This window comes from Danio rerio, chromosome 24 (assembly GCF_049306965.1).
Source record: "Danio rerio strain Tuebingen ecotype United States chromosome 24, GRCz12tu, whole genome shotgun sequence".
Taxonomy (NCBI): domain Eukaryota; kingdom Metazoa; phylum Chordata; class Actinopteri; order Cypriniformes; family Danionidae; genus Danio; species Danio rerio.
Genome location: NC_133199.1, coordinates 14,137,501 through 14,152,816, shown reverse-complemented (window position 1 = coordinate 14,152,816; position 15,316 = coordinate 14,137,501). Strand labels below are relative to the sequence as shown.

The 15,316-nt window shown below is 35.2% G+C and overlaps 1 protein-coding gene across 2 annotated transcripts in view; it reads right to left on the bottom strand.

Moving 5' to 3' along the window:
- Nucleotides 1–5,163: 5,163 nt before the first annotated feature.
- rec8b (REC8 meiotic recombination protein b) overlaps nucleotides 5,164–15,316 on the bottom strand; it is a 45,329-nt gene continuing 35,176 nt past the window's right edge. Inside the window, exons 13-18 of one of the 2 annotated variants that reach the window (XM_068217116.2) lie at nucleotides 14,230–14,387; nucleotides 12,272–12,317; nucleotides 10,244–10,319; nucleotides 8,850–8,966; nucleotides 6,884–6,990; nucleotides 5,164–5,708 (exon numbers count right to left, since the gene is read on the bottom strand). In XM_068217116.2, coding sequence (XP_068073217.1) covers nucleotides 5,632–5,708; nucleotides 6,884–6,990; nucleotides 8,850–8,966; nucleotides 10,244–10,319; nucleotides 12,272–12,317; nucleotides 14,230–14,387 — 581 coding nt within the window. In that variant the 3' untranslated portion in view covers nucleotides 5,164–5,631. 2 annotated transcript variants of the gene reach the window in all.

Genomic DNA, 15,316 nt, shown 5'->3' with positions numbered 1-15,316 from the left:
ATGAAAATCCACTTTTGTAATCTGCTTGGGCAGAACTGTCTGTACAGTGTGTCATATTGGAGTGATATAAACACGAAATATATATATATAAAAAATAGGTGGGCTAATAACTCTGACTTCAACTTTATATGCACTCATAATGTTTTTATAAAGTACTTGTTGCACAAAAAGTACTCTTTTTATTACTAATCAAGTGTGTGATACACATATAAAGTATAAGGCTTATACTTAAAGTATACTAAGTATACTTGAAGTTGTTTTAATTTAGCACATAAAACTACACCAAATACACTAAAGGTAAAAAGTGACTATAATTTAATTAAGATTAAAATATACTTAGGGGCGAAGCAGTGGCGCAGTAGGTTGTGCTGTTGCCAGTGCTTGTTGAGTTTGCATGTTCTCCCTGTGAACGCGTGGGTTTCCTCCGGGTGCTCCGGTTTCCCCCACAGTCCAAAGACATGCGGTACAGGTGAATTGGGTAGGGTAAATTGTCCGTAGTTTATGAGTGTGTGTGAATGAGTGCTTGTGGAAGTTTCTCAGAGATGGGTTGCGGCTGGAAGGGCATCCGCTGCGTAAAAATGTGCTGGATTAGTCGGCGATTCATTCCACTGTGGCAACCTCAGATTTATAAAGGGACTAAGCCGACAAGAAAATGAATGAATGAATATACTTAGTACAAATGTAGTTTTTCCAAAATGAGATTAGTTAAAGTGAACTAAACATGAAGACGTTTGAAGTAGGTCTGCAGTGACAATTAGTCTAGCTGCATTAATACCTACAGTAACATTTGTTTTTCACAATAAAAAAAACTATTGAAACACATTCCTGTGTGCACATTTAGACAAATCAATAACACTTAAGTATTTTAAGATCTGTCACTCAAGATATTTCAGTTTAAACAGCTCAAATATGCAATTTAGCTTAAAACTAGCCTTAAGCCTCATCTCTGAAAACAAGGGAGCATGTAATTTATGTGGAAAAAAATGAATAGACTACTCAATAAAAACAGTAAAAACAACTACCTCCAAGTATACTTGGAATATGTAATGATACTTTTTAATTATGTCGGTGAACAAGTATAGGCCACATTTACTAAACCTTTTCTGTTCGTTATACTTACATGCTACATGAATATAAATTATACTAACTGCTATATTAATTCTGAGAAGTACATGAATTATGTTTTAGTGGATTACATAAAAAGTACTTGTAGTACAGATGCAAATAAGACTTAATTATTTAATGATAATTGAAGCTGTCATGCACATTTTCCATCATTCAATTGGTTTCTATTAGTGTATTTGCATTGACTTTGTGTGTAGTCTACTTGTTCGAATACTTAAAGATTAATTCATTTTTCTTAGTCTTACTCCCTTTGTTCATCAGGGGTCACCACAGCTGAGTGGACCCCCAACTTATCCAGCATATGTTTTACACACAGCATGGCCTACCTGCTGCAACCCAGTACAGCCTTGTTTGTTTTGAATACGAGCTCTTTAGTGGCAAATTATATACTATCTTTACATTTTAGTTTGGTGTGAAACTAGCATATGATTAAACAGCGAGCTAATCAAACTGTAAAACTAAAGCATTTCACTTAATATAAAATTAAATCCCATGATTTTTCACTCAGTCATGGCGTCATCAAAGTATGCCTTAGTTGGTTTTGAATGTGCGCTCTCTAGTGATGAAAATTACATACTGTCTTTACATTTTAATTTGGTGTGAAACTAGCATACGATCAAACAGCGAACTTATCAAACAGTAAGACAAACCTTCCTCTAAATATGAATAGATATTAAATGAATGTAATATTTTTAACACAATTTATTAAAATTAAACAGGTATTAAATATTGAATAACTGTTTTGAAAAAGGTCAGTAGTGGCTTTTCCATTGATTGGCTTCTCTGTTAGGAAAACAATTTACCTCGATGATCCTGACATCACTATTTTCTAAGCATGCTGTTTTGCTTTCTGACAGGTGATTACTTGAACTGATCGATTTACTGTGCACTTGCAGCAAAGTGCCACATTTGAATGCCGTCAGAAAACATGTCACCTCGTAACTCGGGGTGTTTACAGTCGTGTGGCCTGTGTGACAGTTACGCTGGATCTCTACGTTCCCCTGCTCCTTTAGCGCGGCCTCTGAACTTCTGTCCGATTGTTTCCAGTAAGCTGATCAGGATACGCAACATTCCAGTATGCTGTGCTAAAATAGTAAATACTGCCTTAAAATGTCATTGTCCGTCCAATCATTGACTATGCTACATCTCTTTAAGCAAACTACATACTGTATCAGATTTTTAATTTCAGTATGTAGCCAAACGTGACAGGTAAACATCGGATCCAGCTTTGCTCGATGATCAGCAGGCTAGATATTGACTAATTCCTCACAGAGCATCTGAAATGTCCAGCATCTGTGCTATGGGGTGGGATAGTGGTTGTCTGAGGACGGTGTGAAGCCGTTCATAGTTTTACCGTGACTCTTCATCTGTATGCTAACTATTGCTTACCCTTATATGTCTGTTCTGCAAACATCATTCTTTGAATTTTGTAATCAGCACATTACAGGGGTTGGCATGGGCTTTTATTGTGCCCAGCTGGTCTGTCGGTGTTGCTAGGTGGTGTTACATTTGTGAAATCTGCTTGACGGCTCTAGATTAACAGTGTGAGGTCAGGCAGGCATGAGATCATGACCTGTGCAGTCACTGTCAACAAGGCACAACAAAGGGATTTCTGCTGGGATGGCTCACTGACACTGGTCCAACACTGCCCTCTGTGAACTGATAGGGGTATTTGAATTTAAATTTCCTCACACTTGATAATATACAGTTATTTTACTGACCCTCAAGCCATTAAAGATATTGGTGACTTTTCTCAGCAGTAGAACATTAAAGATTATATAAGTTCCTGACGATACTGAGGTCTTTCGAAGGGGAACGATTGGTCAGTGCAAGAAACTGAATATCATTTACAGCATAGTAAAGGGTAATCAATGGATCAGTGTATGTTAAATTATGGATAAAGTACATCTAGGAGGTTGTTATCTCAGAATAAACCCAGACTTATTGGCAGCCTGACACAAAGTGAAGGATGATTGTATTTACCTTATTCTTATACATATCCGTTGATATTTAGATGTTAAAAGCAGCTTGTTCTGCTTATTCATGTTGTAAACTGATATTTTCTTATGTTATTCTATTCTTTATGTATAGTCAAGAACACATTTGTTTGTAGAGCAAGTAGTCTGATCGTTTTCTGCTGTTTATTATCCATAGTCATTCCTCCCATAGGCAACTAAATAGGTTTTAAAACAGTAACAAAAATGAGCACACCTCCGCATTGCAGAAAGATGTCAATAGGACTGAAGGGCTTTATTTTGCAAAAACAACCATCCTGGATGTACTTTATCCTTCTTATTACAAGGCCACTTGCTGCAATACAAACAAATGCTACAAAAAACATTTTTCTAAGCCATGATATTTTACTAATTATTTACTTAAACTAAGTTAACAGAAATTAAAAGAGTTGATAGTGCATTAATCAGTCACACGATGACACCAAACTGTCAAAAATTCAAAGCTGAATCTAAGCTGGCTAGAACAAGACAGTACCAAACAGTCAAATCCATAGCGTGACTGTCAAGGAGATACACATGAAAAAAAACTCTGCATTTCGCTTTGCAGTTGTCTGTGGTCTTTCACTGAATTGTTAAGTGCAAAGATTAGTGTCAAACAGCCGTGTGCGTATAAATCATACACTACGATAATAATTTGGTTAAGGTGTTTACATGTCTGTACTGCACTTCAATAATGCGACTAAAATCGACATACTCCACATCTTAATTCCATTTGTTTAGTTTGATTATGACCTTAATAGGATTAATCATAAATTGCTGTTTATATGGTAGACTCTTAATCAGAGTATTGACTTAAGCGTATTAAATTCAAGATATTATTGGTGTCCATGTAAACATACTCACTGACAGTCAAGGTGATTCGAAGTTTCTGGATGAACCTGTGTTATTTAGCGATTGTTATTTTGGAATAACATACCTTGGAATGTTGTGAGTGACTGACTAATCAGAATTAAGTTTTCCAGACAGCCATGTAATGAGTAAAGGATAAAGCACATCCAGGCAGTTCATAGTTTAGAGACATTGGCTGTTGTATAAGACTGAAGAACTTTATTCTGCGAAATCAACAGCCTGGATGTACTCTATTCTGTTTATTTGATGGATACGTGCGACTAAATGTAACAAATTTGACTAAATATTGTTCTGAGTCATAATAGTTTATTAAACCTTTAATTAAAGGCAAAGCTGACAGAAAACAAAATGGCTGAATGGAGCATACACTAATCTACATATTATTTATTCACATAATGGCACCAACATTGGAAGGTATAATGTTGCAGAGCTGGGTGTACTTCAGAAAGGATCTAGTGTACTCAGACATGGTGCAGAACAAATCTACTATGTTTTTCATGCCCATGACGGGAATCAGCATTTTGAAGGGAATATTGTGAAGTGAATTTGACAAGCAAATGAAGCGAAAATGACCTGCGAATGAAGTGAGTTAACTCAAAATGTTTACACGTCTATCTACATGTGAATAGGGCGATTTATTCACGCATGCCGCTTCTGGTGTGAACATCCCATAAGACTTATTTCTGCTTGTACTTTATGCTGCTTTTCAGCTACTTCCCACAAAATGTACAATTTAATCACAAAACATTGTTCTGAGTCAGAATAAGTTATTCTTTAATTAGGGGTGAAGCTGACAGAAATTAAAATGGCTGATTGGAACATACACTAACCTTTGTATTATTCAGTCAAGTTGCTGATTTGAAGAACATAAATAAGTCTGTGTTATTCAGCAATTATCTCGAAATAATATACATTGGAATGTTGCGACTGACCAATCAGAATTAAGAATTCCAGATGGCTGTGTAATTAAAGCTAATAATATTGTAAATAATATTCAATTTCTTGCACAGATTGATTGTTCCGCTTGATAAAACCTTTGTGCATTACCAGGAAACACAGGCATTCAATTGGATTTGTTTGTATGTTTAATTCTAATCTCAGAATCATGAGACCATTGACTTGCAATAAAAAAGAAAACAGAATATGCACACAAACAGTAATTATATTGATGCAATAAAATTTTAATAGCAATTTTTATTGAGAAAAGTTCAACATATTTTCTTCATAACTTAAGAACAGCTAAAAAATGTATTTAAAAGACCATGACAAACATGTATTAAGTAATTAAATAGATAAAAATGTTAAACAAGTTCATATTTATAAACATGTATACATAGAATAAAAAAGAACATTAAACTTCATAAAAGGTCAAAACATCTTTAAAATTATTGTAATATAAACTCGTTAATGCTAAAACTTCATCTGCAAAATCATCTACAATAAAATATAAAATAACAATTATTCATAATTTGAAAATATTATGTATGAGTGTATTTCTGTTAGGTAGAACAAAAGACAACAAACTGCATTTAAACTGACCTCTGAACTGACTTCATATGTTTCAGCATAAAGCGTACACATAAACAATCCAACAGGGTGAACTTGCTTGGGGGAATCTATTTTTGCAGTTGGCTGTGTGTGTTTAGCGCTCTGTGGTAAAGGTGATGACTCCAAACGCTTCAGTCTGATGGGCACTTAACTTTAGATCACAGAGCAGCTCTGTAAAACAAACAGATTAAGGATCACATCACATACATACCTCAAGACAGTAGCAAAGCAAACACCTATGGATCTAGATTAGTCTCAATAGTAATTCACACAATTTTTTTTACTTTCCAGGCAACGCATTCCTCTCACACAGATCACGCGTGTACCTTTTAGCCAATCAGATGAGAACTTACTGTTTAACCAATCATAGAGTGCTGAGAGTGCTGTATCTAGTCACTCCCTTTTTTTCAATCTCCAATTAAATAACAGGAAAAACTTGAGCATGCAAAAGATGTGAACTAGGGCTACTTAATTATGGTAAAAATCATAATCACGATTATTCAAAAATGAGATAAAAAATTATGTAAATGAGGTTGTTATCACACTGTTAAAACTTGTTTATTACATAAAAAATGAGGATTACTGTGATTAAACACAAAACGATACTTTTTTTTTAACATCTTAAGTCAGTGTCCGACCCAGTCCAACACATTAAATGTAATTATGAGCCCTAGCCCAATTTAAACCTGACCCGTTATAACAGAAGTTCTTAACTACAATTCTGAGGTATTTGAACTACAGAAATTACTTTAAATTTATCTTACTGAATGATGCAACAAGGACAAAGCATGTAAATAGCATTGTTTGTTTATTGAGAATGGATCGTAACAAAAAGGATGTTAAAGACTGACTATCATCCTTTCTGCCATGGCTAGCCTGCTTCATGTGTCTGTTTATCGTGGAAATCCCCACTATCATTATGCCGCTTTTATACCGCACACGCGAGCAGAGCGTGTTTTTTCCATGTCCATGTTAACAGATTAGTGCTTTTATACGGCACACACAAGCAGCGGGTCAGTGAAGAGCGCGCAGAGAGCTAAAAAGATGAAAGATGAAAGATGTTTTGCACAAATTTAAACTTTTAAAATATTTATATATTTGTAAATGGTGTTTTGTGTTAGTGAAAAACATTTTATGAATATGTATTTTTATTTTTGTGCATCTGAATTGTTTTTGTGTGTGTATATATATATATATATATATATATATATATATATATATATATATATATATTTGTGCACATGAACTTAGTTTCATGCATGTGTGTACATTCTGTTTTTTTGCGTGAATTGTTACTGAAACTAATCTAGATCCCTAAAGACCTGCCCAGTGTCTTCATATCTTACCCAGTATCTGGTAGAACAGATGAGCTACAGTGCTGCGGTCAGCCTCTGGGGGCAGCAGTGAGTGAAAGCCGACCTTACCACGGCACTCGATGAAGCCAGTGATCAGTCTGTAAGACAGAAAGAAAGATTGACGATGACCTGACAATACATGGACACAAAGATATGTTCAGCCCTCAAAGGTCCTTAAAGAGAAAGAGATCTTCAAACTGCATGGCATTCATAGAGCACTAAAGCCGTGCAGTTAAAGGCATAATTTATCCAAAAATGAAAATGTATTGGTTATTTACTCTCCCTTGATTGGTTTCAATCCTTTATCAGTTTCTTTTTTCTGCTAAATTTAAAAGAAGGCATTTTGAAGAAAGCTGGAAACCTATACCACTAATTATGTATGAATACATTTGCAAAATAAAATACTATGGAAGTCAAAGGTAACAGGTTTCCAGCTCTCTTCAAAATGTCTCCTTTTGTGTTCAACAGATTCAACAGGTTTGTGACAAGTGAAGGGTCAGTAAATGATGATAGAATTTTCAGATTTGTGTGAACTATCCCTTTAAGCAGTCCATTATGTGATATGATAGTTTGTAAAGAAATATTAGTTTAGACTAATAAAAAACGGGTTGATGTAAATAGTTTTTACACTATCAATGAATCTGTTGCATTATCCATGGAGTTTGTACCATCTACATGTGTATTTATGACTTTTTAATCTTAAACACTTAAGAAATGTAATTTTGGTAATAGTAAGTAATACATTTGTGTAAAAAGTCAATGATTGTAATATGTTGATGTAGTTTTATTATGGACACATGAATCACTTGTTTTTTTCTGGATGCTTCCACTGTCGTGCATGTCATTTTCATTTTGTACAAATGTAAATCAACTTATCAAAGGATCACGTATAATGACTCAAAGGGATAGTTCACCAAAAAATAATAAAAATATACAAATTTTTTAGACATCTTCAGGTGGTTCCAAACCATCCTTTTCTGTTAAACCAAAATGAGTTGAAAACCAGCAGACATTGACATCCATAACATAAAACATGAAAGTGAAAGTGAAAATGAAGTGAAAGGCAATGGCTTTCCAAACGGTTTCCAACATTCTAACAAATAGACATGCACTTTTCAACACTGCCAGCTGTGGTTTCTCCAGGCAAATACACTATGGTACACTCCTGTCCTGTAGACCAGGAATGTCAAACTCAATTCCAGGAGGGCTGCAGGCCTGCACAGTTTAGTTCCAACTCTGCTCCAACACGCTTACCTGTAAGTTTCAAATAAGCCTGAAGGACTCAATTAGTTTGATCAGGTGTGTTTAATTAGGGCTGGAACTAAATTGTGCAAAGCTGCGGCCCTCCACGAGTTTGACACCTGTGCTGTAGACTCTCATCTGATCCCATCCCACACTATCTACACTCCTAAAGCAGAATACATTGCCAGTGGAAAACATGTTGCGCAGTGCCTGCTTGGACACCAGGTATGACGGTACTCTGATTGACGATTAAATGAACAGTTCATACAAAAATGAAAGTTCACTCTCACTTGAGTTGTTCCAAACATGTCTGAATTTCTTTTGAAGAATGTTGGCAACAAGATGTCATAATAGTGCCTTCAACAGAACAAAAGAAAAAAAAACACTAAATAAGTTTAGAATAAGTGGAGGGAGAGAAAATGAGAGAATTTTTATTTTTGGGTAAACCATCTCTTTAACATGACATGTATTATTTTTACAGTGTGTGGCAAAATTGTGGTGTTTTGGTTTCAGAATATACAAATACCACTAAACCCAACACTAGCCTGAAGCTTACATTTTATTTAAGACATATTGAACTACAAGTAAGAAACAGCATTTAATAAACACACTTTAAGTTGGAGAAAGTTAATAGTGAAATCCCTGCCCCTTAGGCATGCACAACCTGTTTTGTAGATCTCTGATATGCTTTTACATCTGCTTGGCCTCAATTCACCTGAATAAGTCCTCGGTGATGATGTCACTCATCTCAAGCTCCGCCTCTCCCAGGGGCAGATCAACGTGCTCTTCTAATATAACCTCCATAGAAACAGGAGCCTCTTCAATCGGAGACCTACAGTACATACACAACATTTATTTCACAGGATTCGAGACTAAATTTCACCAACAGTATTTTTGTCAGTCCTTCTGGGATTTCGCTAAAAAATCAGATTTGTGCAACTAAAATGGTATTAAAAATCACACATATTAAGGCATTTTTTTTATTGTTTCCCTGCAAAGTAACATTGTTTACCATTAAAGCCTATGTCTATGTTAATTGGTCGCTATTTGACAACGTTGGAAATAATGCAGATTGTGCTAGTGTGTCAAAGAGAGAGAGAAGGCTACACCTGTGACGGCAGATGCATATGTACAATATTAAAGTATAGTGATTGATACAACTCATGTGGACTAGTTCAAACAGGATTTGAATGCGTGTTAAGATATTGTGGATCACATACTGGATGAAGAGCATATATTTGCATCCAAAAGGCTTTGTTTTTGAAAGTAAAACTATGCAGAAGGTGCAGTGGGTATTTGAAGATTCTTTTGATTGCCCAAAATATGCAGAAAATCTGTGACAATTGAAAAAACCTTTGAGCTCACAGTGTTTTGCGACCTATGTTTGAGTTTGTGCTACATTTCATGATCATGAAATCCTGGAGAGCCTGTTTTGTTACAATGTGAAGTAAAACTGTACAGTTAAAGTCAAAATAATTAGCTACTTACTACTGTTAGGTACTGTTACTTTTTTTTTCTTTTTCAAATGTTTCCCAAATGATAAACAGTAAAGTTAAAATTCATGGCTCTCGAAAAAAGTGAAACAAATGTTTTAAAAGCCTTTACTAACATGGCTATTTCATTAAAACTGCACCAACAAATAATGTTGCCATTACCCAAATAGCACAGACACATTTATTAGCGCTAAAGCAATTATTGTTTGAATTTGTTTGTACTAAGTGAAGTTTGTTTCTAAACTAATTTCGAGAGGATCACATGCATATGATTGACAACAGCTGGTCCTGCATTAGTAACGTAAAATTCACTAATCGGATGATTAGATTAATAAATTACCAGAGTTACTAATGTCTAGTACATATTATGTACTGTCATCATGACAAAGATAAAGAACTATTGGAAATTAGTTATTAAAGCTATTATGTTAAGAAATGTGTTATCTGTCTTTTAAACAGAAATTGGGGAAAATTATAGGGCTAATAATTCTGTATGTCGTACAACTGCAGTCCAGAATATAACACATGCTCTGACATTCAGTGTTTTGTAAATGCCTCTAATTTTCTTTTCTTTTTTTTTTTTTTTTTGGGATTTTTCCTTTTTGATATTTCTTACCATCTGCTGTTGGGAGTGATGAGGTCACTCGGAGACCTGTCTCCTTTAGACACATCCAGAGGCACGTCTGAAGCAGCTGGACAAACACACACATGGTTTAATTTGATTGACATTTTGAGCAAAGAAGTAAAAAAAGTACTTGGACACTTTTTGAGCCAGATTTACAAACAGCTTGCATCAGCGCAACCTTCTTTTAGCATTAAAAAACTGCTGTCAGGGTTTATTAAAAATGTGCAATGAAAAACTAGCAATACAAAGACATAGACGGTTAAGTTTTTGGCTTACCTTTTTGCATTAGCATTTGTTTACAAGCACCATTTAAGGGAGTAGAGTATTTGAATGAATCCCGCAAAGTCATTCACTATGGTTTGTGGTTGTTGGTTCACTGTATTTGAATCATTATTTAACACTATACACAAACATGTCATAACACATTTTGCAATTAACAAGCTACAAATAGTGGAAGACGAACAGCGGTGAACAGAGAAAGTGTGGTAGAAAGGACACAATTTCTCCTTTGGTGTTCAATGATTTTGAATGCCAGAAGAAGATTATCTGAAGGTACTTATTAGTGAGCTCCATTATTTTTCATACACGCTGCTCCTAGTAGATAGTGTTGGTGATTATGGAAATGAGCTGCTGTGCTGTTCTTTAATTTGCACATTGCCAGTGGATCACACAGACTGTCAGTCGATCTCCCACTGCAATCTGCGCATTTATAACATTGTGATCTCCAACTGATTTGGCATGTTGAGTAAATCTGACCTTGCATGTCTTATACATATAACAATAATAATTAGGGATGGGTATCATTCAACAGTTTTTGATAAATTACCAATACTTTGATTTAATAATATGCAGATAACAATTTGATAAACATGTATATTAACAAGATTACATTATACATTATTTAGTTGGGACACTTTACAATAAGGTTGGATTATTTAATGTTAAATAATGAATTTACTAACATGAACAAACAATGAACAATACATTTATTATAGTATTTTTTTATGTTAGTTAACATTAGTTCATGAAAATAAAGTTGTTCATTGTTAGTTCATGTTAACTCATGGTGCATTAACGAATGTTAGCAAGCATACATTTGAATGTTAATAATCTATGGGTAAATGTTGAAGTATGTATATTAATAAATGTTGTACATTAATAAATGCTGTACAAGCGTTGCTCATTATTAGCTTTATTTAGTAAATACATTCACAAATGAAATCCTATTTTAATGTGTGACCCTGGGCGTCACGGTGGCGCAGTGGGTTGCACAATCGCCTCAAAGCATATATATATGTATATATATATATATATATATATATATATATATATATATATATATATATATATATATATATATATATATATATATATATATATATACTGTATATAAAGCATATACATATACTGGTTTGAGCCCCGGCTGGATCAGTTGGCATTTCTGTGTGGAGTCTCCCCATGTTTGCTTGGGTTTCCTACGGGTGCTCCGGTTTCCCCCACAAGTCCACAGACATGGGGTATAATTTGCCATAGTGTATGTGTGAATGCAAGAGTGTGTGGGTGTTTCCCAGTGTTGGGTTTTAGCTGGAAGGGCATCCGTTGCGTAAAATATATGCTGGATAAGCTGGTGTTTCATTCTGCTATTGTGACCCCTGATTAAGGGACTAAGCTTAAAAGAAAGCGAATGAATGAATGAAGTTGGACACTTTATTTTTTGTTCTGTTTCAGAATGAGTCCATCATGAGTGAAGATAAATTTGTGAAGCGCAAAGCAAAATAGCTTTTTCTACTTAGTTGATATTTTTTCATTTATTTTTTTTCAGAGGATTTTTTTGCATTTATCAATGTATATATATTTTTGCTTGTTTTTGCAAAGTTTTGCTTTAAAATCATGAAAAAATGTAGTATAAAAATGATATAATCTCAAGTCTAATCCCATAAACCCAGTCCTAACAATGAATGAATGAATGAATAAATAAAAAAAAATAAAAAAATAAATAAATAACATTTTATCTGTCACCTGAGCTCTCAGACAGAACCAGAGCAGCCTCAGATTCCCTGATCACCTAAACATTCATAAAACACACACAAAAAAAGTTTATTAGGTTTAATTCACATATAAACACATACACTCACTGGACACTTTATTACCATTACCAGTACAGTGTTGGACCCTCTTTTGTCGTCAGAACTGCCTTAATCCTTCGTGGCATAGATTCAACAAGTACTGTAAATACTCCTCAGAGATTCTGGTCCATGTTGACATGATAGCATAACGCAGTTGCTGCAGATTTGTCGGCTGCACATCCATGATGCAAATCTCTTGTTCCACCACATCCCAAACATGCTCAATTGGATTGGAATCTGGTGATTGTGGGGGCCATTTGGGTACAGTGTTCCCGCTTTATAACATGGTGCGTTATAATGCTGGAAGTAGCCATCAGAAGATGGGTACTCTGTGGTCATAAAGGGATGGACAAGGTGTAACAATACTCAGGTAGCCTGTGGTGTTGACATGATGCTCAGTTAGTCTAATGGGCCCAAAGTGTGCCAGAAAAATATCCCCCACACCATTACACCACCAGTACCAGCCTAAACCGTTGATACAAGGCAGGATGGATCCATGCTTTCATAATGTTGATGCAAAATTCTGACCCTACCATCTGAATGTTGCAGCAGAAATCGAGACTCATCAGACCAGGCGATGTTTCTCCAATCTTCTATTGTCCAATTATGGTGAGCCTGTGCGAATTGTAGCCTTAGTTTCCTGTTCTTAGCTGACAGGAGTAACACCCGGTGTGGTCTTCCACTACTGTAACCAATCTGCCTCAAGGTTCGATATGTTGTGCGTTCAGACATGTGCTTCTGTATACCTCTGTTGTAACAAGTGGTTATCTGAGTTACTGTTGCCATTTATCAGCTCGAACCAGTCTGGCCATTTTTCTCAGGCATCAACAAAGCATTTGCGCCCACAGAACTGTTGCTGACTGGATATTTTCTTTTTTTCAGATCATTCTCAGTCAGATCATTCTCAACCCTAGAGATGGTTGTGCATGAAAATCCCAGTAGATCAGCAGTTTCTGAAATACCTAGACCAGCCTGTCTGGCACCAACTACCATGCCACATTCAAAGTCACTTAAATCCCCTTTCTTCCGATGCTCTGTTTGAACTGCACAAGATCATCTTGACCATGTCTACCTGCCTAAATCATTGAGTTGCTGCCATGTGATTGGCTTATTAGAAATTTTGCATTAACAAGCAGCTGGACAAGTGTATTTAATAAAGCCGCCAGTGAGTGTATATAAGGGTGCATCACATAAACAGAAGCTTGCATTTGTGTAAATTGCAATAAAAAGCCTAAATTTTAATATTAAATTTTATCATTGAATATAATAATGTTTAAAGTGTACTGCGGTATGTATTGACAAGCTTTTTGGTAAACTGACACATACTTGAATTTTAGTTCTACTGAAAATTGCATGTCATGTATGTAAATATATTTGCATTCATGTATTACATTACAATGTATTACATTTCATATCAGTTTTAAATGTATAGATTTAAAATTGAGATTATTACCAAGCACACTTTCTAAAAGGCACAATTATTTCATCAAAATTGAAATGTTATTTATATAAAAAAAGTGTTTCAAATATATGCTTTAAGATTTGAAGAAAATTCCAAGTGCACTTCATTTTTGCATCGGCATTAAAAGGATCCTTCTCCCTAATAAATAATATCCTGTCATCATTTATATGCCTTCACATCATTCCAGACCTGTGCTGGTGTGGATAAGCACATTATCATTTATCACAATTAAACAATAATGAGAATCACATTTTGGAGCAAACTAATCCTATAAATGCCAATAGTGTACATGCTAATAAAATGTGCATGACTGATTTTAACCTTGAACTCCTTGAGCTCAATAAATCAATGCTCTGGCTCTGACATGATCAGATAAGCAACTTCTTCACCTCTCTGCTAGACTCCCGACTTCTCTCCACTCCTCTTTCTTTCTCCCTCTCCATCAGCTCACTCTCCTTCTTTGCCTGTCGCTTCCTGGAGGGACGAGAGAGTGTAGAAGAAACACTGCAGGATTTCCACAGAGTCTGGAGGTCAGGGTGGATGAGCACTGCAATGCAAAGACACATTAAAATCGTTATACGAATGGAGTGTGCTGGTGTTTCTGACTCTTGATAAAAACTGCTGAGCCCTTTGATGCACCAGTGGTTTCATTATTACAATCTACTATAAGAAATGTTCACTGCAACTCAAAGGAGCTGATGCATTAGTTTACCCTCTTTATTTATGTATGTATATATATATATATATATATATATATATATATATATATATATATATATATATATATATATATATATATATATATATATATATATATATATTTATATTGTTACGAATTAAATAAAAAATCCTTAATCAAAAAGAGATTTAACCAAAAGTAACAAAATAACAGGGATTAAAAATATAATCCCTGGTGCCCCCGCGCTCTCACTCCCCAAAATATATACCAAAAACACAACCACTGATAATTAACAAGAAAATATGATTTATTTACAGAAATAAGGAGCAAAAATAACATCAGGAGAGGTTTAGCCAAAATAAATGACAATAAACCAAGCTAACTAAATTAGATTAAACTTCCCTAGAAATCAAATAAAATAAAATACAGAAAACATACCTCCCTACTAACGACCACAGGAGAAAAGGAAAATAACAAATAAGGCACCTAACCTCCCTGCATGCTCCAAGCCCGACAGGGAGACAGAAAACTGGGCTTCAATCACCAGTTAAAAATTATCAACAACACATCGGCATCTCACATAATGCCACAAAGCGATAGAAGCAAACACTCATTTGATCGCTAGTATCCACTGAGCACAAACGGGGAATCGAGAGAGAGCGGGGAGCCATCGAACCCATGTTCTCTGCAGGTTTTTATAGCCGCCGCCAATCCAAGCGCCAATTATGATCCGTCCCACCGTAATCCACTGCACCTGCGAATACTTAGAGCGAGAGAAAGAGAGAGAGCGAGAGAGA